The 27,146-nt window shown below is 35.4% G+C and overlaps 1 protein-coding gene across 1 annotated transcript in view; it reads right to left on the bottom strand.

The window, feature by feature from the left end:
- PTPN13 (protein tyrosine phosphatase non-receptor type 13) overlaps positions 1–27,146 on the bottom strand; it is a 239,346-nt gene that overhangs the window by 193,843 nt on the left and 18,357 nt on the right. Inside the window, exon 2 of the mRNA XM_044682397.1 lies at positions 9,131–9,250. Within this exon, the coding sequence (XP_044538332.1) occupies positions 9,131–9,245 (115 nt within the window). The 5' untranslated portion in view covers positions 9,246–9,250. The remainder of the gene's footprint in view (positions 1–9,130; positions 9,251–27,146) is intronic.

The following is a 27,146-nucleotide window of genomic DNA, read 5'->3' as shown; positions in this document are numbered from 1 at the left end:
TTTGTTTTCCAGTTTTTTACTTGTTCAATTCTTTTTTTTTTTTAATCCTTACATTTCGTCTTAATATTAATGCTGTGTATGGGGTCCAAGGCAAAAGATTGGTAAGGATTAGTTAATGGGGATTAAGTGACTTGCCCAGGGTCACACAGCTGGGAAGTGTCTGAGGCCAGATCTGAACCCCAAACCTCCTGTCTCTGAGCCTGGCTCTGAATCCACTGAGCCACTCAGTTGCCCCCTACTTTTTCAGTTCTAAGAATTTTTCCTAGCAATAAGTAAAACATTACTTAAAACTTCTTACTCCATTAAAAAAATAGTCATAATCTCGGCATCTAAACATATCCAAACAACACTTTGAAACCACTGGAATTCAGTAAGGGTTTCAAATCAGTTAGGAATCTAGTAGTTTTTATTTTACTGTGTTAACTGCCAGGCTCTTTAAGAAATTCCAGACTGTGTAGTTTAAAACAAAACCCTTGTTTTGTTTGCAAACAATGCTGACAATGCAAACAAACAATGTGCTTCAGAAAAACTGATTCTTAGAGGAAAGGCCAGCAAGCAGGAAGGTGGAGCTTTGGGGACAGAGACAATTTGATGACCTTTGATTATTTCTCTTGTAACTAATCTCTCATAAGCCAATTGACCATAGCAGCTGGCATCAGGGAGGGAGTAACAACAGCATTTTCAATAGAATTTTCAAAGTAAAAAAACATCTTAAATGAATTTTTTTTTCACCACTCATCTTAGGTCCCTTCTCACAGAACTCTTCAGATGTGCACAAACATTGATTCCTTTGATATATTAAGCCTCTAGGCTCCTATTAAAGAGTTGGGAGGTTGGGGGTTGGGGTAGGCAGGGATCCATCTCTTCTAATCTCCCTTTCCATTCTGTTTGCTACAAGAAAATCCCAAAAGAGCATTCAACAATATATTACTGTGGGTCTACATTTCCTAAAGAGCAGGTAACAATGAAATTCTTTAAGTTAATTACAATATCTATTATATTAGGAAAGCTTTCTACACTACCTACACCTCCCCCCTCACTAGCCTTTGCAGTCTCATCAATTCCCATGGTTTGCAGATAACCAGATTTGTATATCTAGTCTTAGTCTCCCTCCATAGCTAAGTTCCAATCCTAGTTAACATTTATTCAACAATTTAAATTAGGCAAAACGCTTTACATATCTCATTTGATCTTCAAAACAACTTTGGAGGTAGCTGCCATTTTAGAGATGGGGAAACTCTTGTAGCTCAGCTGAGGTCAAACTGGAACTCCAAGTCCAGCACACCCATCTAGTGAGCCATCTCACTATCTAAGCTTCCTTCTAGGCATTTCCAACTAGATATTCAAGAGGCAAGTCCAATAGACATCCTCAATTATCCTCCAAACTTCTCTATTTCTGTTGATGTTCATCATCTTTCCTGTTATCCAGGTTCATGATTTCAGAGACATCCTACAGTCTTCACTCTTCCTTATCACCACGTATCCAACCAGTTGCCATGAATGTCCCATCTCCCATCACTAAAGTTAAACTATTTACATTCCTCCATGGGAAAATACCAGTTTTATCAGTATTAGGGTGATTACTAAGCATATACACAGACAGAGGACTCTGAGTTGACTATGATGGGATGATATCTTAAAAAAAAAAAAAATGCCAAACCTAGAGATAGGAGGTCCTGGGTTCCCATCTGGCCTCGGACACTTCCTAGCTGTGTGACGCTTGGCAACCCCCTTGTCTATCCTATACCACTCTTCTGCCTTGGAACCAATATACATTATTAATTCTAAGACAGTCATAGTTTTTCAAAAAATTAAAATAAAAATGAAGGGTGAGAAAAATGGATACATTGGGAGAAGGAAGGGAAAGGTAGAGTGGGTTAAATTATCTCACATAAAAGAGTAGTAAAAGCTTATTCAAAGGAGGGGAAGAACACTTGAACCTTACTCTCATTGAAATAGGATCAAATAGGAAATAACATACACACTCAGTTGAGAGGGAAGTAGAAGGGAAGAGAATTGGTACAGGATGAAGAAGGGAGGATGGACTGAGAGAGGGAAAGTCAGAAGAAAATATCTTTGAGGCGGCCCAAGGAGAAAGGAGAATGAGGATAAATGAAGGGGGCGAGGGGGCACAGTACAGGGAAACAGAGGATAGGTGTAGCTGACCAGCAGTTACAAAATTTTCTTACGTGGGTAGGTTGACCACCTGAAAGGGAAACTGGGGACTGAGGGAAATATGGGTTGAAGGGTTGAAAGATTAAGATAGGAAAGACATAGAGAGGGTAAAGAGAGGCAAAAAGACTCAGGATTCATCAGCCTAACTTCCAGCCTGTCAAATGCTCCTCTGATAATATAAGAGAGAGCAAACTACAGGTGAATTCAGTTTTATTGAAATTCTAAGGAATGGGGAAAGGGAGATAGTCAATCAAACATGTGACATGGTAGAGAATTTAGCATCAGCTTGGTAAACAACCACAAGATGAAAGAGATGGAGGCCAAGACAATGTAGTAGCCAGAGCCCAGTCCAGAGGTTCATTTGACCTTTGGAATGCAGGTGTGGGGAGAGGTCAGAATACCACAAGATATGAGTCCCAATTCAATTCAAGGTTCCAGAAATCAATTATGTGAAATACTAGAAATGCAAATTAAAACCATTCTGAGATAGGACCTCACATCTATCAGTTTTCATAAGACTAGGAGAAAAGATAAGTAGAAACCAATGGTCTAAAATTCTTTGTTACTGTTTTTCAGACATTCTGCCATGTCTCTTCATGACCCTTTGGACCATGACACACAAGGTCCTTCTAATTCTTCACTATCTCCTGAAGTCTGTCCAACCTCATGTTTATTGCTTCCATGACACTATCTCATTCTCTTGCTAGCCCCTTTTTCTTTTGCCTTCAATCTTTCCCAACTAAAGGGTCTTTTCCATTGAGTCCTGCTTTCTCATTAAGAAGCCAAAGTATTGTGTAATTAGAATCTGTTACCTTAAAAACTACAATCCCCAGCAAAACTACGATCCCCAGAACCCTACTCACTTCCTGTCCTTATGTGCTGACATAGACAGGGTATAAATTTGGTGTAGCCCCACATCTTGTGCTTTTTCCTTCCTGTTGTGGCTTTGGTGGAGCAGGGATTTTTCAGCAGGTAGAAAAACTTAGTCTTGTGGTTCTATTTTGTCAGATAATAAACTTTATAAAAATAATACTTGAAGAATTGCACATTAATTTAAATCCTACAGTATTTAAGCTTCAGCTTCAGTAGTTGTCCACCTAATGAATAGTTTGAATCAGTTTTTAAAACAATTGATTGATTTGTTCTCATTGCTGACTCTCAACATTTTTTTCTAGCCCAACAATAGCATTAACTTTCCTTAAAATTCAGCTCTCATAGATATACTGCTACTAGAAAAACCATAGCTTTCACCATATCGACCTTTATCAATAAGGTGATGTCTCTTCTTCTTAATGTGTTCTCCAGACTTGCCACAACTTTCCTTCCAAGGAACAAGTGTCTTTTAATTTTATGTTTGTAGTCACCATCTGCAGTAATCTTTGAGCCCAAGAATATGAAATCTAACACTGCTTCCCTTTCTTCTCCCTCTATTTTCAAGAAGGTGATGAGACCAGTTGTCAAAGATCTTAGTTATTTTTTTCATGATAAACTTCAAGGCAGTTTTTATACTCTCTTCTCTTACTCTTAGCAATAAGTTTATTAATTCGTCCTTATTTTCTGTTCTCAGAATGGTATCACATGAGATTATTGACATTTCTCCCAGGTATTAATTAATTATAATTTTGGATTCATCCAGCCTGGCATTTTACATGATATACTCTTCATGTAAGTAACAACAGCATTTGTTGTACTCCTTTCCCAATCTTAAAACAATCAGTTGTTTAATGGCCAGTTCTAACTCTTGCTTCTTGATCCATATATAAGTTCCTTTGGATGATCATAAGACTAGGAGAAAAGATAAGTAGAAACCAATGGTTTAAAATTCTTTATAGTTGTTTTTCAGTCATTCTGTCCTCTTTGAGGCCTTGTCACATTGAACCAAAAATCAAATCAATAAGTATGCCATGAGTACCAACAATGAGGTATACTTCCCAACTCTCAGTTCAAAAGTGGTAGATTCTGCACATGGATTGAGACATGCTTTTTCAGATACTGTCTTTGTTTTGACTTGTTTGTAGTTATTTGCTACTAGGGGAAAGACCTTTTGAGGGGTCCAAGTCTGTAGGATGTGAAAACAACATTTAATTGGGGAATGGCTGGATGAGTAATGATATATGATTATGATGGAATACTTTTGAACTATAAAAAGTACTGAAGGGGATAGTGTCAGAAAAACCTGGGAAGTCTTATATGAACTGATGCAATGAGAGGTGAGCAGAAATCAGCAGAACATTGTACACAGTAATTGCAATAGTGTAAGGATGTTTAACTATGAAAGACTTAGCTACTCTGATCAAGGCAATGAAAATCAATCTATGTCAAATGTCCCATATTACTAATAATTTGAGTAATGCAAATTGAAACAACTTTGAGGTTCTTCCATATTACATCAATCATATTACAAAGATGTAAAAAAAAGTGTTATTTTCAATAGCATATTTCAAAATTTTTTGATTGATGTTCCTTTCCTTTTTCTGTGATTCTTTATACTGTGGTACCTTGACACACCTTTAGTTTAATTTGGTTCATGGCCAAGCTTGTAACTCAATTTGCTTGGGTGCCAAGTTGAATTTCTCCATTTAAGTTAATGAAATCCATTCTAGCCCCCCCCCCAAAAAACACACAATTTTTTGTTTTATATGCTTTTAAGTAAGAAAATATTTTATAAATAACAAATAAATATATTTCTAGATAATAAGAAAGGATGTAAAGAAATAAACTTGTTTATGAAATGTTATTTACCTTCAAGGTCAGGCAAAGATGCTAGCAGAGAAAGTTTTCATTTCATGCACTATTGCTTAACATAACTTAAAAATGCAAAATTGACCTTATACATTACTTATGACGTAACTTTATTGCTAAACTTAATTGCTATTTTTTACTTTACTTAATTATCATCATTTTTTTCATTGACTTCTGGCTGTTTTGCCATACTTTCCTCAAGTTCATTTAAGAGGCCATTTCAACAAAAACTTTCCATGGAAGTTTGTTTCTTCCTCCCTTTCAGAATGTTTCGATAATGTGTGAAACAAGCATCATTACACAGCTCCAACACATGACCTGTCACAACTTTTTCTAGGTGTGTCTTTTCAATAAACTGTTTGATTTTTTTCCTGAATCATCAATATTTCCTTAATCTTGCTTGTACTGATTACCTCATCCACCTCTAATTTCCTGCACCTCCTCCCCACTAATTTCCTGCAACACCTCTGTATGCTGTTGTTCTAGCTCCTTCAATTCCTCCATCATCAGGACCCATGGTTAAAAGTTAAGAAATTTGCCCAAAAAACTGATAACAAAGACAAAAATAAAGAAGAAAGCAAAAGCAATTCAATACAGATGCTCGCATGGCCAGATAAACACTAACCTAAACAAGACAGCCTCATGTAACTTGTGAAACCGAACATTCAGCAGGCTATCTAGTGGAGGAAGCTCATGATTTAAATATTCACTTGTGACTTAAAGCAAAAATTCTCAATTGTGACTGCTTGTATCTCAAATTGCTCATTTCTTAAGGTACTTGTGTATCAAAGTACTACTATATATTTCTATTTCATCAGCTATTTCCCTATTATAAGTAAAAAAAATTAGCATTAATTTTTAACATCTGAGTTCTAGTTTTCTCCATCCTTGCCCACCATCTAGAGAAGGCAAGCAGTTTGCTATTGATTATACATGTGAAATCATGCCAAATATAATTCCATATTAGCCACACTACAAAAGAAAAAGCCAAAAAAATTTTTTCATCATTGATCCTTCGGAAATGTCTTACATCTCTTATTATAGCAGGCCCTACACATATGAAAATCTTTTCAAAGAAAATGAATATTTTGTAACTTTTGCTGTGGCCACCAGCTGACTGACAAAGGAATATATTTATGGCAACACTAGAATAGTCTAAATTAGTGGAAAAGATGTGTGATCATTGTCTATTTTCTATTCAGTGAAGTTTTTAAAAAAATAATTTTTTAAACCTTTATCTTTCATCTTAGAATCAATACTGTGTATTGATTTCAAGGAAGAAGAATGGTAAGGGCTAGGCAATGTGAGTTAAGGGACTTGCCCAGGGTCACACAACTAGGAAGTATCTGAGGCCAGATTTGAACCCAGGATCTCCTGTTTTTGACAGTCTCTGGAAGGACTCCACTATAAGACCATCTTCTGCTTTTATGCTTCAAGTACAAGTATCCATCATGGTTTTTTTCTGACTCCTCTTTTTTTCTTTGTCTATACTCTTTCTCAGTGATTGCAACAACTCTCTTGGGTTCAAATTACCATGGATTCCCAAATCCAATTATTACCTGAACTCTAATCTAAATAGTAGTTTTCATTTTTATCTCCAGTGCTGTGTCCAGTGTCTTGCACATAATACAATCACTTTAAAATAAATAGTTAATCTGGCCTCATACACTTTCTAGATGTGTGATACTGAGCAAGTCATTCATCTTCTATTGCTAGCCCTTATTGCTCTTCTGCCTTGGAACCAATAAATACCTAGTACTGATTCTAAGATAGAAAGTAAGGGTTTTTAAAAATAAAAATAAAAACCCAAATATTTGGCAAAATGAATTGAGGAATATTTATGGAATCTTCTTTCAAATTTGGGGGAACCCCAATTTCTTCCAAGAAACTGTTGCCTAATTCTGTGATATTATCATCTGGGTATAGCCTTTATGTCTGTCCACTCTGACCTCAAGTCACACTATATTTCTACTCTGCTGCCACTTTCGTTTCCTGAGTATCCTGAATTGGTTAAAGAAGACAGTATTCCATTTAGCCTGAGAAACATTAGTCTCCTGAGTCTCATGCCTAATTCTAAGATCCTGGAGATCACCACTGCTCTAAACCCCAGGAAGTTCTGGACCAAATGCTTACTGATCAGTTTACTTTATTCCAGATTTACAAGTTATTTCTAGTCTTGATGACAGTTGATTTTTTTCTTTACACCCATACCCTTCCATCTTAGAATCAGTACTGTATATTGGTTCCAAGGCAGAAGAGTATCAAGATTTAGGCTATGGGGATTAAGTGACTTCCCCAGGGTCACACAGCTAGGAAGTGTCTGAGGCTAGATTTGATTCCAGGACTTCTGGTCTGTAAGACTGGCACTCTATCCACTGAGCCACCTAGCTGTCCCCAAATCTTGACTTTTAAAAAGTATCTATCATAGGTTAGCATCGAGACTTAGTTGTCTTATGTGCTAGATTTATGTAGAATACCTCAGCATTGCATTTGGAATCTTAGAAAGTCCTGTCTTCTGCTTCCAAGGCCATATTTCCTATTGAGCTTTTCCATTATACTTATCTAAAAAGTGGAACATTAAGTACAAGAAACTTTACAGCAGGACAGCAAGGTGGCACAGTGGATAGAATGCTGGATCTAGAGTAAAAAAGATTTGAGTTCAAATCTAGCCTCTGATACTTGGCTATGTGACCCTGAGTAAATCATTCTGACTCAATCATTCAGTCAAATTAGAATTATTAATTATTATGATTATTAATTAATTATTACTCAACACTTGCTATGTGCCAGGTAATGTGCTATGTGCTAGAGATACAAGGTTCAAAAAGCAAAAACAAATGTACAAAATCGATTTTCTTATTTGTAAAATACAAATGATAATAGTATCTTCTTCCCAAAATTATTGTAAAGCATTTCAAAAACCTTAAAGGGCTAGATAAATACCAGACTTTCCCCGCCTTGACCCAGGACTTTTCCAATGAAAAGCAATAGAATTTAGATTTTAGATTTTTTAACAGTAAAATAGGACAAAGAAAGATTGATCCTTGGTCTCATATTTGTTCTTTAAGTCATTTACAAAAAATATGATTGATATGGAAAAAATTTCAAGAACTGATGCAAAGTGAAATAAGAACACTCACAATGAATATAACAATGTAATCACAAAGAAAGAAAAAATGAAACAAAACTGAATTCTGAGTAACAACCAAGATTTTCCAAAGAGAAAATAGAAGATAATTGGTGTGGAAATTGTTTGTTGTCAAACATGAAATGTATTGGTTAGTTTTGCTAAACTGTTGCTAATTAAGTTTTAATTTAAAATTTTAGCTTTTACTTTGATATATTTGATAATTTTGATACTTTAAAATTAGAAATGTTTAATCTCTTTTAGAAAGGTTAACTTAATAGATAGAAGTTGAGGCATATATTTGGAAAGGAATGATATCAAATTTAAGATATACAAATGTGTGTGTGTGTGTGTATATATATATATATANTACAAAAAATATGATTGATATGGAAAAAATTTCAAGAACTGATGCAAAGTGAAATAAGAACACTCACAATGAATATAACAATGTAATCACAAAGAAAGAAAAAATGAAACAAAACTGAATTCTGAGTAACAACCAAGATTTTCCAAAGAGAAAATAGAAGATAATTGGTGTGGAAATTGTTTGTTGTCAAACATGAAATGTATTGGTTAGTTTTGCTAAACTGTTGCTAATTAAGTTTTTAATTTAAAATTTTAGCTTTTACTTTGATATATTTGATAATTTTGATACTTTAAAATTAGAAATGTTTAATCTCTTTTAGAAAGGTTAACTTAATAGATAGAAGTTGAGGCATATATTTGGAAAGGAATGATATCAAATTTAAGATATACAAATGTGTGTGTGTGTGTGTGTATATATATATATATATATGCATATATATATATATATGAAACAAAATATGTTTGACAAATGATTAAATTCACCCCCCTCCTTTAAGTAGAACCATGAAGACTAAAGGTATAGAAATATTGTCTAAGGCAAGCTATCCAACCCACTTATTTTGTCGGAAGGCTTTGCATAACCATTTTTATTTGTTACAAGTCAGTGTTCCTATCCAACTAGAAAGGAAAGGGAGAAATGATTGTGGAGCTAAAAAGCAAAAGGCATAAAAATTGTTCCCCTAAGTTATGTTTGATACTTTGATAAATAAAGAATACCTTTTCTAAATAATTCCTGAAGACTTTCGGCACTTTGACTTAATACAGCCCATATTTCTTCTTCTTGCAGTGGTCCTCCCCGAACCTCCAAGGCCTCAGCTAATGACACATGCATATTACCTAGAAAAGAAAAACAGACAATTTTCACAACTGCTCTACAACTACATTGTCTTTTTAATAAGTAAAAGCTCTACTAAGTGAGTCACAGAATCACCAAAATTTCAAATCTAATTAAACCTCAAAACCCAACATAAATATATAATGGAAAGTATAGTTATACAACTTATGCATCTCCCAAAGAAAATTGTCCCAGGGGGAAAAAAAAAGAAAAAAAGGCCTCTCCTTCTTTCTCTTGACCTCCTCAAAGTTCTCTCCAATTATGACAGGAAAATAGTATCTTTAGTATCTTTAGCTTCCCTCAGACCATCAGTATTATCATTTCCCAGTCTGACACTAAAAACTGCTGTTTCTACAACATTTCACTTGTCTCTTAAAGCTACAACAACTATAGCATCTTTAATAGGCTTTTGAAACAAATGCTACAGATATATCTACTTGAAATCTAGAGCAGCACATTACCAATTGAATTTTATTTTGCTTGGCTATGCATACTTGTCACAAGGGGTTTGTTATTCTTTTTTCTTTTTTAATTTGAGGGAGGGAATAAGAGGGGAAATGCCTTTAGGGATACAAAAAAAGATAGAAAAAGAAGAGAAATATTTAAGAATTTTATTTTACTGCAAAGAAAAGAGCAGAAAAAAAGAAGACAATCAGGAAGTTTTGAAAGTTACATAGTGAATTTATTATATACTTAAAAGAAAAAACAAACTACATAATGGTCACATTTTTATATGCAATCCTCTTTTTTAGAAACTATTTTATACACAGAAATGCTTTTTTTATGTGGCAAGTTACAAATTTTTAAAACTTAAAAAAAGAAATGAGATCAGGGATAAAAGGGAGTACATATTTTAAAAGGCTAGAAAATGGTTATTTAAATAATAAGCTACCAAGATAATAAAATATGTATCATTAAAATTATGAGCACAGAAAAATATAAATGAACATGAAAAGCCTGAAATAATGCAAAGCAAACAAAACTAAAAGAACACAGGCAGAGGTTAAAACAAAAATAAAGGGCATGTGTATATACACAGAAACAGATAAAGTAGATCAAAAAGAGAACATATTAAGCTATTAGCTTCCTAAGGTACTTTTAAAATGTAAATAGTGGTGAATAAATGGCTATACTAATAGAAAAAAACTTTTTCTTAAACTTTTAGTGAAACAAGCTTATAATAAATATCTTTTTCAAAAAATCTTTACCTTCCATTTTAGGATCAATACTAAATATTGGTTGTAAGACAGAAGAGTGGTAAGAGCTAGGCAATGGGAATTAAGTGACTTGCCCAGGATCACATAACTAGGACATGTCTAAGGACGGATTTGAAACCATGATCTCTCATATGTAAGCCTAGCTCTCATCAGTTGAGCCATCTAGTTGCCCCTAATAAATATCTTTTGTTATTTATTGAATATTTCTGTTTTTTTTTAATTTAAGTATTCTTCTAAGGTTACATGATTCATGTTCTTTCCTTTCCCCCTTCCCAGAGCCAAAAAGCAATTCCACTGGGTTATACATGTATTAACACTCAATACTTATTTCCATATAATTAATTTTTATAATGGAATAATCTTTTAAAAACCAAAACCCAACATCCTATACCCATATAAACAAGTGATGAATCAAATTTTTTCCTTTTGCATTTCTACTGCCAAAGTTCTTTCTCTCAATGTGGATAGCATTCTTTCTCATAAGTCCCTCCCTAATAAATATCTTTTTAAAACTACAGTTTCTGACAATAAAGAAAAGGGCTCTAGGACCATAGATGTAGCACTATAAAAGGTCTTCAGAAGACTATGTGGCAAGCCTCCTAAAATTTTAGATGAGGAAACCAAGGCCCAAGAAAGCTAAAAAGATTAGTTCAATGTAGCAGAAAAAAACTCTAGGAATTTTATATGAAGAACTCAAACACAACCTCTTCAGAGTAATACTTCCAGCTGGATTGGCTGTCTGAGCAAGGTGCAAGGTCCCACACATCCACCTCAATAAAACCCCAAATTTTTTACTAGACTGTGATCAGAAATCCCAAGCAGAAACAGCAATAACTTTTATCCCCAGAATTACAAAAAAAAAAAAAAAAAGTCATCCAATATTCTGCAAGCAATATGAAAGTAGGATGCCCACAGAAACGATGCCAAGAAAGGCAAACAAGTCCTTAGCCTCCCAGTAAGACCAGAAAAGGGTCATAGTCACATATCTGTACAAGGGTAGGAAAACCACATCCTGGGTCTTAGAAGCATGGAGGGACAACAGCAACCAGTGCAGGCCAGTCAGCTGTAAAAACAAAAAGGATTTCCTCACTGAACTGAGGTCAAGGGCATCTAATGCTGAGATGCCTTAAGGAGATGAGGTGCTGATGGTCCAGTTGTTTAAACCTCCATGACCTAGAACAATGATGGCAAACTTATGGCATGGGTGCCAAAGATGGCATTCAGAATGCTCTCTGTGGGTACATGGCCTCCCCCAAACAGTTTATTACTTGAAAGGCAGAGGGACTCAGGCAGAGATGCTCCCCTCCCCTTCTCCATAGTGTCTGGAGATATTTTTTCACAACACCCACTCCTCTGCCCAGTAGCCCAATGGGAGCACACAGAGGGGAAGGTGGGCAGCTTAGAGGTGGCAGAGCTGGAGGGGAGCAGAGAACTTTGGCCACACCCCTCTCCATCTCTATACTAGCTGAGGACATTCCTCGCTTCACCTGCCCCTCTACCCAGCAGCACCCTCCCCTGTGTGCTTGGGTGGAAGAGGGCGTGGGAGAATACCCAGCCTGACAGGGGGGAGGGGCTCAGCACAGGGTCTGGCACTCTGTCTCTAAAAGGTTCGCCATCACTGACCTAGGAGGGGGAGATAAGCGTAGGAAATTAAGGGACATTGTGAGAGAGTAAGGCTCACCATCCCATCCAAAAGCACAGATGTCTAGAAGGTGACACAAAGCTACAATTCAGGAAATAAAGCTGGAGAGATGAGTAAATTAAAGAAGACAAGAACCAGTATATAAAAATTATTATAAAACTAGAGAATTCCCCCAAAATAATAATTCTGTGACAACTGGAAGCCAAGACTCAAAGGAAAAATATTATTTTCCATAAAGATGATATGAATACATAGAAGAAATAAGAGACGAAAAATGAAACGAAAGCTCTTAAGGAAAGAATTAAAATAATAAAAAGTCCAGTAACAGATTCCTTGAAACTAGGATAGAGCTAAGATTAATAAGGAATTAGAATACAATCTTAAGATTTTTAAAAATTGAAGCATGAAATATGTGATATTGAAAAAATCTGGAGAAAGGTAGAACAGATACTTTAAGAGATAATTTATTTTTAAAAAAACTAGAAAACTAGACATTGTATTTTTAAAAAGTATAAATACAGTTCAGATCTATTAGAATTAGAAGGCAAAAATATAGGGGAAAAACCCCTAATGACTTCATGAAAGAAATATCAGAAGGTAAAGTCCATGAATGTCATAATCCAAATCCAGAGTATCCATATGTAAGAAAAAAATACAGTAAGCACTAAGAAAGCCAGTTCAAGTATTAAAGAATCATGGTCAGGATAATACAAGACCTAGAACCTTCTCCACACACACAAAAAAGAGAGTTTGGGACACAATATGCTAAAAAGCAGAAGAGATGCTTGCAACCAAGAATAACCGACATCTGGTTAAATCCAAGGTTACAGGGAGGGGTAGGAGAAACAGATTTTTAATGGAATAGAAGACCCTGAAGATTTTCTGATTAAAAGACCAGCATTTCTTCATAGTCATTTTGAAATACAAACATAAACATATTTTTAAAAACCTAGACAGATAATTTTTTTTTAGTAACTGTTGGAGGCTGTGTTTCTGTGTATATGTATGTGTGTGTTTTTAAACATTCTGAGGGAGATAAAGAAAAAATTTTCATAACCTCAATGATGTTAAAGGGTATTAAGAGAGTTTAAGAAGAAAAAAAAGGGCATGGGAGTAGATGGGCTCTGTCCCAAAGCTTTAATAAGGCGAAAGAGAAAAAAAGAATACATCATTGTAGAAAGGACAAAAAAAGGGGAGCATTTACTATGTGTGAATTCTGTGGGGGAAAAGATGGGTTTAAAAAGTATATATAAAAGGGGCAGTTAGGTGGCTCAGTGGATTGAGAGCCAGACTTAGAGGCAGGAGGTCCTGGGTTCAACTCTGACACAAACTCTTCCTAGCTGTGTGACCCTGGGCAAGTCACTTAATCCCCACTGCCTAGCCCTTACTGCTCTTCTGGTTTGGAACCAAGACACAGTATTGATTCTAAGATGGAAGGTAAGAGGGTTTGGTTTTTTTTTTTAAAGTATATAAACATATAAGAAGGAGAGGAAAAGGCATAAGATAAACCTTATCTGAAGTGGTCAAGAAGGGTAGGAAATGAAGTGCTTATAAATTGGGAATGACTGAACAAATTGTAGTACATGGATGTAATGGAATTATTACACCTTAAGAAATGATGAAAGAATTGCAATGAATCCTAGGTAGTATGAACTGATGCTGATGAGCAGAACCAGGAGAAATTTTATGTAAGGATAACACCATAAAAAAAAACAAAACAATTCTGAAAAGCAAAAGGACTCTGATCAATGTAATGATTATCTCCTATTAATAAGACTGAGGTTCACTGGTCAAAACTAATTTCATTAAAAATATTAAGTTGGTAAAAAAATAAATAGCTATAACTCACATAAATACAAAAGCTCTTTGGGGAGTTCTCAGTAATTTGTGAATATAAAGAGGTCTCCAGGTCAAAATGTTTGAGAAGCTATCTTAGGGAGTAATCATGTCTCTCAAAGGCTTTAGGTAATTCAATTTAAGTAAACACTGTCCCGTTTTCATCCTTGGTTTCTTTGTTTATTAAATTTGTTTCCCATTATAATCTCCATGCAATTTATTTTATTTTAATTTTTTATCAATTACATGATAATAACAAATTTCTACACAAGTTTTCCTAAGTTACATGATTGAACTTATCTCCCTTCCTCCCTTCCCTTCCCCCTCCAGGTGCTGGCAGGAGATTCAATCTGGCACCGTTGGTTTTGATTCAAGTGTTCAGTGGATGAGATAATTAATGGAATCCTACCCTTAATCTGACATACAAGTTTTAGGGAAATGTATGTGAAGTTGTGAATTTCTATTAGATGGTGTGTTTTTTAAATGCATAATAAATTCTACATATTATTTCCAAAACTCTTCTACTTGTCTATGCTTCTTTCGGAACCATCTTCTGTTATCTTGCAATTTCTGTGAGGTGAAATAAAAACTGTCCTGGATCCAAAATAACCCGCACCCCAAACTCCAGATACTGTTGGCAGAAATGGAATTAATGATTCCTGATTTCCAGTTCTAAGGTGCTCCTTCTAACTCAGCTATTAATTTTCTTGTCAAACTTAAGTGAAATGTAACTGCATATTTTAAAACAATTCAGGTAATAGAGTTGCTTATCAATTCACAGAATGGTATTAAACAGAAAGTTCATTCTACAATCTATGATCTCAAAAAGTATCAGACTGTTTATCTTTACTATCTTTACAGAAGACCTTATAAGTTAACCCACTGTGTCAAAATAGCTGGATGAATAATTTTGTAGAAAAGGGCATGAAGTCCTAACATAGCAGACGGAATTTGTTTACAGGTGCTGAGATTTCACATAGTTTTCAAAGCACAGAGAGAAAGTCTCATGCCCTCTGCTAAGGAAAGTGAGGTAGAAGACAAATGGAAATAATAACATGTAACTTGCTTCACCATCATGTCCTAGGGGCATGAATGAGAGCTAGAAGACATCTTCAAAATCATCAAGTCTGTTTTCAGGGTGAACTGAGGCCAAGGTGAGTTAAATGACTTATCCAAGGACACACAGTCAATGGCTGAGCCAAAACTTGAATCCAGATCCTGTGACTCCAAAATCACTTCCTGTCTTTTGCTATATCAATATCACAAGAGTTGTTGTCTATTTGTTTAGTGGAATTTGCTAGATTTTAGGTCACAGGTCCTGGGTTCAGGTTCCAGCTCTGTCCCTTCCTGCCTGTGTGATCTTAGCTCCCCGGATCTCAGGTTCCTCAAAATGAGGACCTGCAGACTCATGAGAGTGAAGCAGCAGAATAAAAATAGCCAGTACCCCAGCAAACAAGTATTCTGGCACAACCTGTGCCCAAAGAGCTAGAAAATGCCCCAGGCTGAGTCCTAATCAGGAAATCCAAGAGAAAAAAAAACCCTACAAAGAGTCTTATGTCTAGGCCAGAACAGTAGAAAGAGGCAAATGAAAGACTGTAAATGCTGGAAAGTGGGTCTAGCCAGGGGCCTGCCCTGTGGAACATTTTAGCCCACAGAAACTGAAAGGGGAAAGAAGAGCCCCCAGACTTCAAAGAAGGACCCTGTTGATGCAGGGTAAGGGAAGAGGTGTCACTAACCACACAGTTCCAGGGCAGACTGAAGATGGGACTTGTACCATGGAGTGCTGGCCCAGAGTCAAGTGGGATCAGCAAGGAACAAGTAGGAAGCAAAGAGTAGCTGTGCTCTAATCTAAGGAGTGAACTGGGGTCTTAGTCCAATCTTTGTCCCAGTCTGAAGCGTGCAGTAGAAAAACCAGGACAGGATTCACAGACCAGAGGGATTCTTCTTCAGTTCTGTCAGTTCAGTGGAGGATTTAGGGGTGGGGAGGTGAGGAACAAGTATTACCTAGGTGCCAGATAATTATGTTAAGCATTTAAAATCATCACAACAATGCTCTGAAGTAGGCATTATCAATATAAACTTTTTACAGTTCAGGAAACTGAGGCATCAAGTGACTTGGACACATCGATCATAACAATCGGAGGTCAGAAGTAGAATCTCCAACTCAAAATATGACAACAGTTTTGCTCAGACTCAAACCCAAGTCAGGAACTTGCAGACCTCAGACCAATCCTCCTTGTCTGTTCACCAAACTTCTATTGTGTCAGATCATTTCGAGAGCACGGAAAGCTTGCAAGTACCCAGCCTACCATAGCCTGAAGATCCTGGCATAATACAATATTCAATATTGGAAGGAATCAACAGAAGCATCCAAGAAGATAAAAGCTTGGACCAGATATATGCCCCAGGAGTGTGTAGAATCCATACCCAAAATAAAGTATTAAGCCAGGAAGTAGGCTATAAGAATGAATAAACAAAAAAGGAATCCCAATATAAATATCTATTATGATGACAGGGAAGATAAAGACACAAACGCAGAAGAGAATGATTTCAAAACACCTACAGGCAAAGGCTCAAGGAAAACACAATCTGGTTGTAAAAATCCAACTAGAATTCTTAAAAAAAGATGAAGCAAGTTTTACTTTTTTTAAAGAGTTGAAATAACTTTAAAAAGCAAATGCAAGAACTGGAAGGAAAATTGGAAAACTACAAAAGAAAGAATTGGAACAAGAAGTAATAGTTTAGAGCAATAAGTAAAAAACCTTACCCAAAGACAAAAACTCCCTAAAAATTAGAATGAATCAATTAGAAGCTAATGATTCCATGTGACAACAAGAAATGTTAAAACAAAGTCAATAAACAGAAAAAAAGAAGAAATTGTAGAGGTATCTCATTGCAAAAAATAACTGAACTGAAAAACAAATCAAAAAGTAATTTAAGGGGGGAGCTGGGTAGCTCAGTGGATTGAGAGACAGGCCTAGAGATGGAAGGTCCTAGGTTCAAATCCGGCCTCAGACACTTCCCAGCTGTGTGGCCCTGGGCAAGTCACTTGACCCCCATTGCCCATCCTTACCACTCTTCCACCTATAAGTCAATACACAGAAGTTAAGGGTTTAAAATTTAATAAAAAAAAGTTATTTAAGAATCACCAGACTACCTGAAAAACATGTCCAACAAAAAGAACCCAAATCTCAATCCAAATCGAAAATAACTTCAACTCAGGAAAGTGGAACTTTTTTTTTAAGCATAAAAGAAAATCCAGCTAAAATCCAGAACTTCTAGGTCAAAGAAAAATGCTGCAAGCAGCCGGGAGGAAAGAATTCCTGTACCAACAAGCCACAGTCAGGAACACATAGAATTTAGAAGGCATCATTATAAAGGAATGTTCTAAAAAGCAAAAGACACTGGCTCACAACGAAGAATAGCTCAGCATGCAAAATTTAGTAGAATCCAATTGGGAAAAATAGGAACTTTCAATGAAATTCTAACTTCCTAATCATTCTTGTTGAAAAGACCAGAGCTGAGAATATGAAACCTCAAACAAAAATGCAGAAAACCAGGTATATTATGCCCATTATTGCAAATACAATGTAATAAAAACTATATTTAATAAAGGGCTACCTAGAAAAACAATTAATTGGACACCAAAATTCTAAAGAATTGGTGGGTCAAAAAAACAAATCACAGAAAAATCAACAAATTCAAATCATAAAGGTAACAATGACACAACAAACTAACATTTTACATATGTACATACAAATACCAACAAAATCAACTTTATAGAAAAATGTATTTCCCTAAAACATCTTTCATCAGTAAATGATGACTTTTTTAGATGACTAAAAAAGCAACAAATTTTAAAACTCCAATTAAAACCAAAACAAAGATCCTGAAAATAAAAGATGAGAGTAACAAAATTAAAAGCAAAAACTGAATTAATAGTTGTTTTGTTAAAAAAAAAAAACACACAACAAAACCCACTATTTGAAGAATGCCAATAAATAAAAGGAAATATTTTGCCCAATTATTTGCAAATAAAACTGGCAAGGCAATCTAAATGAAATGGTTAAATATGGAAATATAAATTGTCCAAATGAACAAAATAGAAAAGACTGAAAACTCTAAGGAAAAAAAAATTGAACAACCTATAAATGAACTCCCAAAGAAAAACCAATCTCAAGACCAGACAGATTTACAAGCCAATTCTATCAATGGAATTGATTAGGTATACAATATATGGAAGCAAATAAGCAAAGTAACAATGTTTGACAAATCAAAAAAAAATCTTTTAGAGCAAGAATTTACTATTCAACAAAAACTTCTGATTAAACTGGGAAACACTGAAAGAAAATATATAGTATAGAAAAATATCTCAAACTATGTAACAAGATGAGCTCCAAGTAGGTACTTGACTGATGAGAGAATAAACAAAATAGAGGAGCAAAGAAGAAACCACCAGATCAATGGTTAGGAAGAGTTCATGACCAAACAGGAGATAGAGAGGGTCACAGAAAGTAAAATAGACAATTTTGATTACATAAAACAATGCAACTAGAATTAGATAAGTAAGTAAATGGAGCTTAAAAAAAAATTTCTCTTTTTTGGGGGTTTCAGTCCTAAGATACACAGGGAATGGATTCAAATTTACAAGAATAAAAGCTATTCCCCAACTAATAGATATTTAAAGGATAAGGACAGGCAACTTTAAAAGGCAAAAATCCACTCCCAATAACCATGAGAAAAATGCTCCCTATCACTATTAAAGAAATACATTAAATACACATTAAAACATTTCTGAGGTTCCATTCCACCTCATATACATCCAACAGGATGCTCAAGTTGACAGGAAAAAGAATGACAAATGTTGGAGGAGTGTAATTAATATATTTTTGATGGAGAACTGGTCTGGTCATTATGGAAAACTGGAACTATGCCCAAAAACTTGTGCATACCACTTGATCAAGAAATACAACTACTAATATGCCCTAAAAATAAAAAAATTTTTTCAAAAGATTAAAAAGACTTATATGTACAAAAAATATTTATGGCAGCTGTTTTACAGTGGCAAAGAATAAGGAACTGAGAGGGTACCTATCAATTGGGGGAATGGTTAAATTAGTTTAAGTATATGAAAATGAAGGAATGCCATGATGTTGTCAGAAATAAAGGGGATGGTTTCAGATAACAACCTAGGAAGACTTGGGTGAAGTGATATGAAGTGAAGTGAGAAGAACAATTTATACAATAATAATACTGTAAAAATGATAAACTCAAAGTCTAAGGAACTCTGATCAAAACAGTGGTCAACCATAATTCTCAAGGACTCATGATGAAACCTTATAGAGAGAATGGTGATGGATAAATGCAGACCTTGTTTTATATATGTGGGTGTGTGGTTTTTTTTTTCCATACATTTGCTTGTAACAGGATTTTGTTTTTCTTGCTTTCTCAGTGGAGCTGTCAGTGGGGAATGGTGAGAGGAAGAATTCTTTCCTTGAAAGAAAATTTAATTTTAAAAATGTTTAATTTTTAAAAATGGGGATTGGATTAGATGATTTTCAAAAAATTTCTAAATCTATGATCCTTGGAGCCTATAAAGTTGATCTCAATTTCAGAACAGCAATCATTACATTAATGTTAATACATAGTCTCTAAATGTTTTTAAGTTAAAAAAAACCTTCTAAAAATCATACTAGCAATAATTTAAGGGTTAAGATGAGGTCTACAATGTTATTTTTTTTAAATCCAAGGTTTTGTTTATCAAGTACAAGGCTGAGCTGTATTTAACAAATAGGGTATTAAACACAAATTTTCGCATAGATAAAATATGGTCAAAGTTCCTTCTTTGTGACTTTGGCCCAGGAGCATTTAGGGAATTCAATTCAATTAAAGATTCAGAGCTTCAGGCCAGAAATACATTTCTTATTAATGAATGATAAGTGGTTTGCTTTTCTAAAAAGATTGCTTTCATTAATATAAAAAGGACATGCATATCTGCCAGTTATATGGCTCTTCCTTCATTAGACCAATTATGAAGCCACCACCATAACTGTGTGCTTTGCCAGTTTTCAAAAACACAGGTCTTCTCACTTCAAGAACTATACTTATAATTAGGAGATTGAAGACATCAAACCATTCAATGTCTTCATATTAAAGAGAGATTGATCTTGAATTATTTGTCATTCAACTGTTTAATTTCTAAAGGAGTTCTAGTTTAAGTATTATTAAAAAATACTATTTTCCTAATAATAATTCAAAAAACATTCAAAAAAAGAGAATTCAATAAATAACATTCAAATGAGTAGAAAGAAGTCTTACCTTAATAGTAACAAAAAGCCTCTTTCAGAGTTGTGAGGGATGAAATAATCGATAGGACATGGTGAAATAGTATATCAGTTATCACTGCCTTTTAGTTTCTGAGCCAGAAGAAGGAATATACCAAGGCAGATGTATCTCCACATTAACTAGTTCCTTCCTTGCTGCCTTATAATCATGTCCAGATCTACCTCTCCCTTAGCAAATCTCTCTTCCTTTTCATAGCTACGATCTCTAGAAAAAGCTGTGGACATCTGTCTCTACTTCCTCATTTCCCACTCATGTCTCAACCCCGAGCTATCTGATTTCTTCAAGTGAAACAGGTTTCTCCAAGGAAGAGCTATGATTTCATCATGACTATGTATACTGAAATTGGTTTTCTTTTTTCCTTTTTCAATAAAGGAAGGTAGGGGAGAGGAAGAATCAAAGCTTATTTTTAAATTTTCATATTTTAAAATACTTAAAAATATTTTTAGTTGAATGAACTAATAGGGGAAAGGGAATAAGTATTTATGTAGTGCTTACTACATGCCAGATGTGGAGCAGCTAGGTGGAACAGTGAATACAGTGCCAGGTTTGAAGTCAGGAAGATTTCAGCTGGTCTCAGACACTTACTAGCTGTGTGACCCTGCACAAGTCACTTAGCCCTGTGTGCCTCAGTTTCCTCATCTAGAAATGGAGAAGGAAATGGCAAACCATTCCAGTATCTTTCCCAAAACCTCAAATGGGGTCATGAAGAGTCAGAAACAACTGAACAAGATGTCAGGAACTGTGCTAAGTATTTTATAAACACTATCTCATCTGATGCTCACAACAACCTTGTAAAGTAAGTTGCTCTTATTATTCCCATTTTATAGTTGAGAGAAATGAGGCATTTAGCGACTTGCCCAGGGTCACACTACCAATAAGGGGCTGAAGCTGGATGTGAGCTCTCTCCGGCCTGTGCCACTTGGTTGCCTTAAATGGAGACTAAAGTTTAGCAGAACCAGAATTGACACAAAGACCACAATAGTATAAAGAAAAATTTGAAAAAGTTTAGCACTGTGGTCAGTGTGGGATACTTCCCATATCCTGGCCAAAAAAAAAAAAAAAAAGTGACAGAATTGAGGTGGAGAATAAGATGTGTTTGCAGGCATGGCCAATTTGCTGGGTGGTTTTTAAAAACTATTATTTTAAGTTCCATATACGCTTTTAAAAGTATGTGGCAAAGTTCATTTGCGAGTAAAATTCCATTTTCTGGGTTCCGCATATTGAAATATTTGGTGCTCCCCATTTCTAATAAGTTTGACACCAATGAAGAAGCAGCTGTGCTAGGGAATGGAGGAAGACTAAGCCAAAGGGTAAGAAAGCCCAATTCTCCAAGTCCTAGTAGTCAGTTACACTGAACCAAGCAATGATACCAAGAAATATATACCTATTCTCTCTGATTTCCTCCATTTAGAATTCCAAGAAGTAACCTGACATTTCTAAAATTTTGTTCTCCATCAGAAGGAAAGAAAACATCTCTCTTTGACCTCTGAAGCAACAGGAGCCTCTCTTCTGGCTTTTTTTTTTAAAAGGAGGGGAAGAGGAGGTCAGCATGTTAAAGGAAAAAACATGTTACTCTTGGGAATACCAATATATGATAAAGATGTAATTCTTTTTTACCTTTTTCCCTTTTCATACCAACTAATATTTAATGCCTTTTGAAAATATGAATTTAGGCAACACAACTGCAAGGCTGCTTTTATTCGCGGTCTGAAACTGTTGGATTTAAAAATCAGTCTGGCAGTCTACTGAACTATTTCTGGCCTGGACAAGCTACCCCCAGCCCCCAAGGTTTCCCAGCACAGTCTTCCTTATCTCCCCCTATCATAAACCTAAAACTGAAGCTATCTTATCTGATGTCTTGAGGAATGTTTGTCTATGTTTGCCTGCTTTACAATATTTGCCTATTTAATGTATGTTTGCCAAATGCTTCCAGACCCCTGACCCTGAAACCCCCCTCCCCAGATGCTTCCTGACCACCTGTCCCTGACACTACCTTGATAATTATGTATGTACCAACCCCCTTCCCCAAACATTTCTATATAAACTCTTGGCTGAGAATTCCAAGGGGTCGTTCAGGCATGCCTCTCTGCCTAGGGACCCTAGCTATTATTGCTAGTAAAGAATGAGCCTCTTCTTGCATATTGCATTGTCAGTGTGATTCTTCCTCCGGCCATGATAGAACCTGGGTTAAGTATTAAAATTTGGGTACAACAAAACAAACTTAAATTAAAAAAATAAGGTTGTAGATTTAAAGATGTTTTTAAAATGCACATTTTAGGCATTCCTTCTCTCCTTTCCAGACCTCTCTTCCATACCTCAGTCTAGCAGGGAAAAAAATACCAGCCAGGACATTCTTCTACCTTTTGTTTCCTTCCACTCATTCTGGGCCCCAAGATACATAAACCAGGAAGCATCAACTACCACCCTTTAGATGGGATGAGCAGGACTACTGGTCTTTCAACCACTCTGACACAGAGGCCTAAGCTTCCTTGGCCTCATCATTTGCACTGCAGATGCAGTGATGTTCATACACTCTGGTACTGTCATCTAACCTGTCAGTTAACAAGGGAATCTTGGGTCTTGCCATCTGCCCTACAGGCTTTCTAAGATCCTCCAGGGCTATCCAAGTGCCCTACAGCTAAACCCTTTTCTATGTGTAGAAAATTAGAGTAAGAGTTCCTAGAAAGCAGGGATTGCCGGCCACAAATAAAGACTTAAATGCTTTTTTTTTTTAAACCCTCACCTTCCGTCTTGGAGTCAATACTGTGTATTGGCTCCAAGGCAGAAGAGTGGTAAGGGTAGGCAATGGGAGTCAAGTGACTTGCCCAGGGTCACACAGCTGGGAAGTGGCTGAGGCCAGGTTTGAACCTAGGACCTCCCATCTCTAGGCCTGGCTCTCAATCCACTGAGCTACCCAGCTGCCTCCTTAAATGCTTTTAAATTTGTAATAAATCTACATTTTCCCTCTACTAAGGCCAGCTTAGATTTTTATCACAATTGATTTTCTGATGCAAAAGATTCAATCTAGAATTTAATTCAACAGAAACAATACAAATACACAACATTTACATCACTACTTCAATATGAACAGGGCACTAGGTTTAGGCACAGGAAAACAGATAATTCATGGTCAATGCCTTCAATGAGGATGCAAATTGCTAATTCTGAGGGTAAATAAAATAAAACAAAACAAAACAAAACTTAATTAGTTGTGATTTCCATCTATTTTGCTTTTTTATCTAGGGGAACACTTACAAAAGATTCATTCACACTGAATATTTAATGGTTTATTAAAATTCACTTATACTATTTCATATTATATAATTATGGCAACAAAAATTAGGTTAATGATTATAAAATTGAAATTATGGTATGACTCATAACAAATCACAGTTTAGTGTCAAACTTTGAGTTCAGGGTAACTCCCTTATTTTGCAGGCAACTCAACTCCCTTTTTTGTGAAGGCATGTTTCTCAAGAGTTAGTGATCACACAGCTTTTGTTTTAATTATGCAAAGCTCTTGGGTAACTTTCAAAAATAAATTACTAATATGCAAGAGTAGGGTTCCATGTTAGTGGGATTCACTGTAATTCATAAAGCATTTATTAAGGCGCTGCACAGAAAGATAACAAGGCCTGCCTTCCAAGAGTTTATATTCTAGTTGAAAATTAAGGTATTGTATCATTTAAAAAATATAAATGAAGCTATTTCAGACCAGAATAATTTGAGTAAATGTGCAGCTCTGGCAAAATTTATTTCTTCATGTTCTTTCTTGAATTTGTCACCATTATAAACACGAGTCAAAATAATAGCCAAAAAGTACATCTCCACACTAAACTTTCCTTTCTATGAAAGATCTCTATACAAGGACTCAACCATTATCTCCTTATTTTGTAGTACAAAATTTCGATTTCCACTCCTGCTCACCAGAGATTAAACTGAATTTAATTGGGCTAGTCCTCAGACAACAAAATAAAGCTCCTTTATCAAGTACAATCAAGCCTAGCATGGTTATTTTGAATACAAGTCTATAATATATTTTGTCTTCTGGAAAATCATATTCTGGGTTTAGATAGGTAGCACAGTGGAAAGAGAACCAGGCCTGGAGTCAAAAGTACCTGTGTTCAAATCTAACTTCAAACACTTCCTAGTTGTGTGACCCTAGGCCAGTCACTTAACCTCATTTGCCTAGCCCTTACTGCTCTTCTGCTTTGGAACCAATTCTTCAGTATTAATTTTAACAAAGAAAATAATGGATTAAAAAATAAATAAAAGAAAATCATATTCTAACTTCTCTGTTCCTTTAAAGTACTGACTGCTAAATCTTTTGGTATCCTGATGGAGGCTCCTAAGTACTTGAATTCTTTTTTTCCTAGTTGCTTGAAATATTTTTTCTTTGGCCTGGAAGCACTGGATTCTGACCATAATGTTCCTGAAAATTTCTGGGTGTCTTATTTCAATAAATCACAAAGGAAAAGTTCCCAGATCTCTTAAAACCAAAGGACAGAATAAAAACAGAGTTCAATAGTCATCTCCTGAAACAAACCCCAAAATAAAATCTCTCTCACTTTCTCATATATATAAATGCATACATATACATACATATGAAGTTACAATTATAAGTATGTAGATATATAGTAGGAATTAATTTAAACTTATAAGAGCTATTCTGCAATCAATAGTCAAAAGATAATAGGCAGTTTTCAGAGGCAAAAATTCTCTATTGAATTCTGCTGAGAATTCAGTTCAACTGACCTTTATAGAACTACTACTATATGTGTACAAGGCACTAAATTTGGAAAAAATGAACTTAAATTAGATACAGTTCATGTCTTCATTGAGGTTAAAAATTGCTAAAGTGTAGGGGAAATAAAAAACAAAATCAATCCAAATTTTGTTAGTCCTGATTTTCATCTATTTTGCTTTTCTATCTATGGGAACACTTATAATAAGATCCTACACTGATTATTTAATGGTTTATTAAAATTCATTAATACTACTTCACATGATATAACTGTAGCAACAAAATTAATGATTATAAATTCAAATTTTGGCATGACTCATAACAAATCACAATTCAATGTTAAACTTTTGAGTTCGAGATAACTCTTATCTTGTTACATATAAACATTAAATATATAAAATTATCTATTAAAATATATGTAAATCTATATGTCTCTCTCTGTACGCACACACACACACACATCAATAGTCATATGAAAAAAATTCCATATCACTAATAATTGGAAAATACAAATTAAAGTAAGTAACTGAGGCTCTATTTCATACATTCATCAGTTTGGCAAAGTTGATTAAAAAAAATTTACAAGTCTTAGAGGACCTCTAGAAACACAGTTAAATTAATTAATCATTGGTCAAGTCTGAATTGATTCAGCCACTCTGGAAAGCTTTTGGGAAATAATCCCAAAAAGTTGCCATTTGATGAAAAAGAAAAGGATCTATCTAAAAACATTTATAGAATATCTTTTTTTGTGGTGGCAAAGAACTAGAAACTAAGGGGGTAGATATATAAGGGGGAATGGCTAAACAAATTTTGGAATACTATTGTACTATAAGAAAAGATGTTGGGGTTTCAGAGAAAACCAGAAACACTTATTTTCAAATAAAAATGACAAGTTATACAGGAAACTATGTAATAAGAAATATATGCAGGTACCATAAAAATAACATGAAACAGCAGATCTTTCTATAATTTTTTAAAATCTTTTACCTTCTTTCTTAGAATTGATACCAAGTATTGGTTCCACACAGAAGAGCACTAAGGGGAAGGCAACTGGGGTTACGGGACTTGCTCAGAGTCACATAGTTAAGAAGTGCTTGAAGACAGATTTGAACCTAGAACCTCTGATCTCCAAGACTAGCCATCTACCAAGCCACCTCGCCACCTCCTTTCTGCTAATTTTAAACAAAAATTACAATAAGATGAAAAAGCAGAGTTGGCATAATACAAGCATAGTTTGCCTCCACAATTAGATACTGGTGAGAACTGTTAGTGAAGAGGTCACTGTGAATCCTTCCCATGATTCTGATGACAAGGATATTATTACTAAGAAGAGATGAAATGGGGGGGCAGCTGGATAGTTCAGTGGATTGAGAGCCAAGCCCAGAGATGGGAGGTCCTAGGTTCAAATGTGGCCTCAGACACTTCCCAGCTGTGTGACCCTGGGCAAGTCACTTGTGACCCCCATTGCCTAGCCCTTCTGCTCTTCTGCCTTGAAGCCAATACATAGTATTGTATTAAAAAAAAAAAAAAAAAAGGATTGAGAGCCAGGCCTAGAGACGGGAGGTCCTAGGTTCAAATCCGGCCTCAGACACTTCCCAGCTGTGTGACCCTGGGCAAGTCACTTGACCCCCATTGCCTACCCTTACCAATCTTCCACCTATAAATCAATACACAGAAATTAAGGGTTTAAAATAAAAAAAAAATTAAAAAAAAAAAAAAAAAAAAAAAAGAAGAAGAAGAAGAAGAGATGAGATGGGACAGTGAGGTGGCTCAGTAAATAGAACAACAAGCCTGGTGTTGAGATACACTTCCTGGCTCTGTGACCCTGAGCAAGTCACTTAAATCCCAACTGTCTAGCCTTTACTGTTCTTCTGACTTGGAAGTGATACTGGACATCAATTCCAAGACAGAAGGTAAGAGTTTTTGGTTTTTTTTAAAGGAGAGATGAAGCTCTGGAGGGCTGAGGGTGCTTCAAGCCTACCAAATGAAACTGAATGGTTAAATGCAGTCACAGAAGCCTGAGGTTATACATTTAAAAGCATTATTCTGAGAAGGGCTCCAAGAGTTTCATCTGACTGCCAAAGCATCACAGGACACATAAAAAGGGGTGAAAT

This window comes from Gracilinanus agilis, chromosome 6, assembly GCF_016433145.1.
Source record: "Gracilinanus agilis isolate LMUSP501 chromosome 6, AgileGrace, whole genome shotgun sequence".
Classification (NCBI taxonomy): domain Eukaryota; kingdom Metazoa; phylum Chordata; class Mammalia; order Didelphimorphia; family Didelphidae; genus Gracilinanus; species Gracilinanus agilis.
The sequence above is the reverse complement of the archived record's forward strand: the minus strand, read 5'-3'. Positions and strand labels throughout refer to the sequence as shown.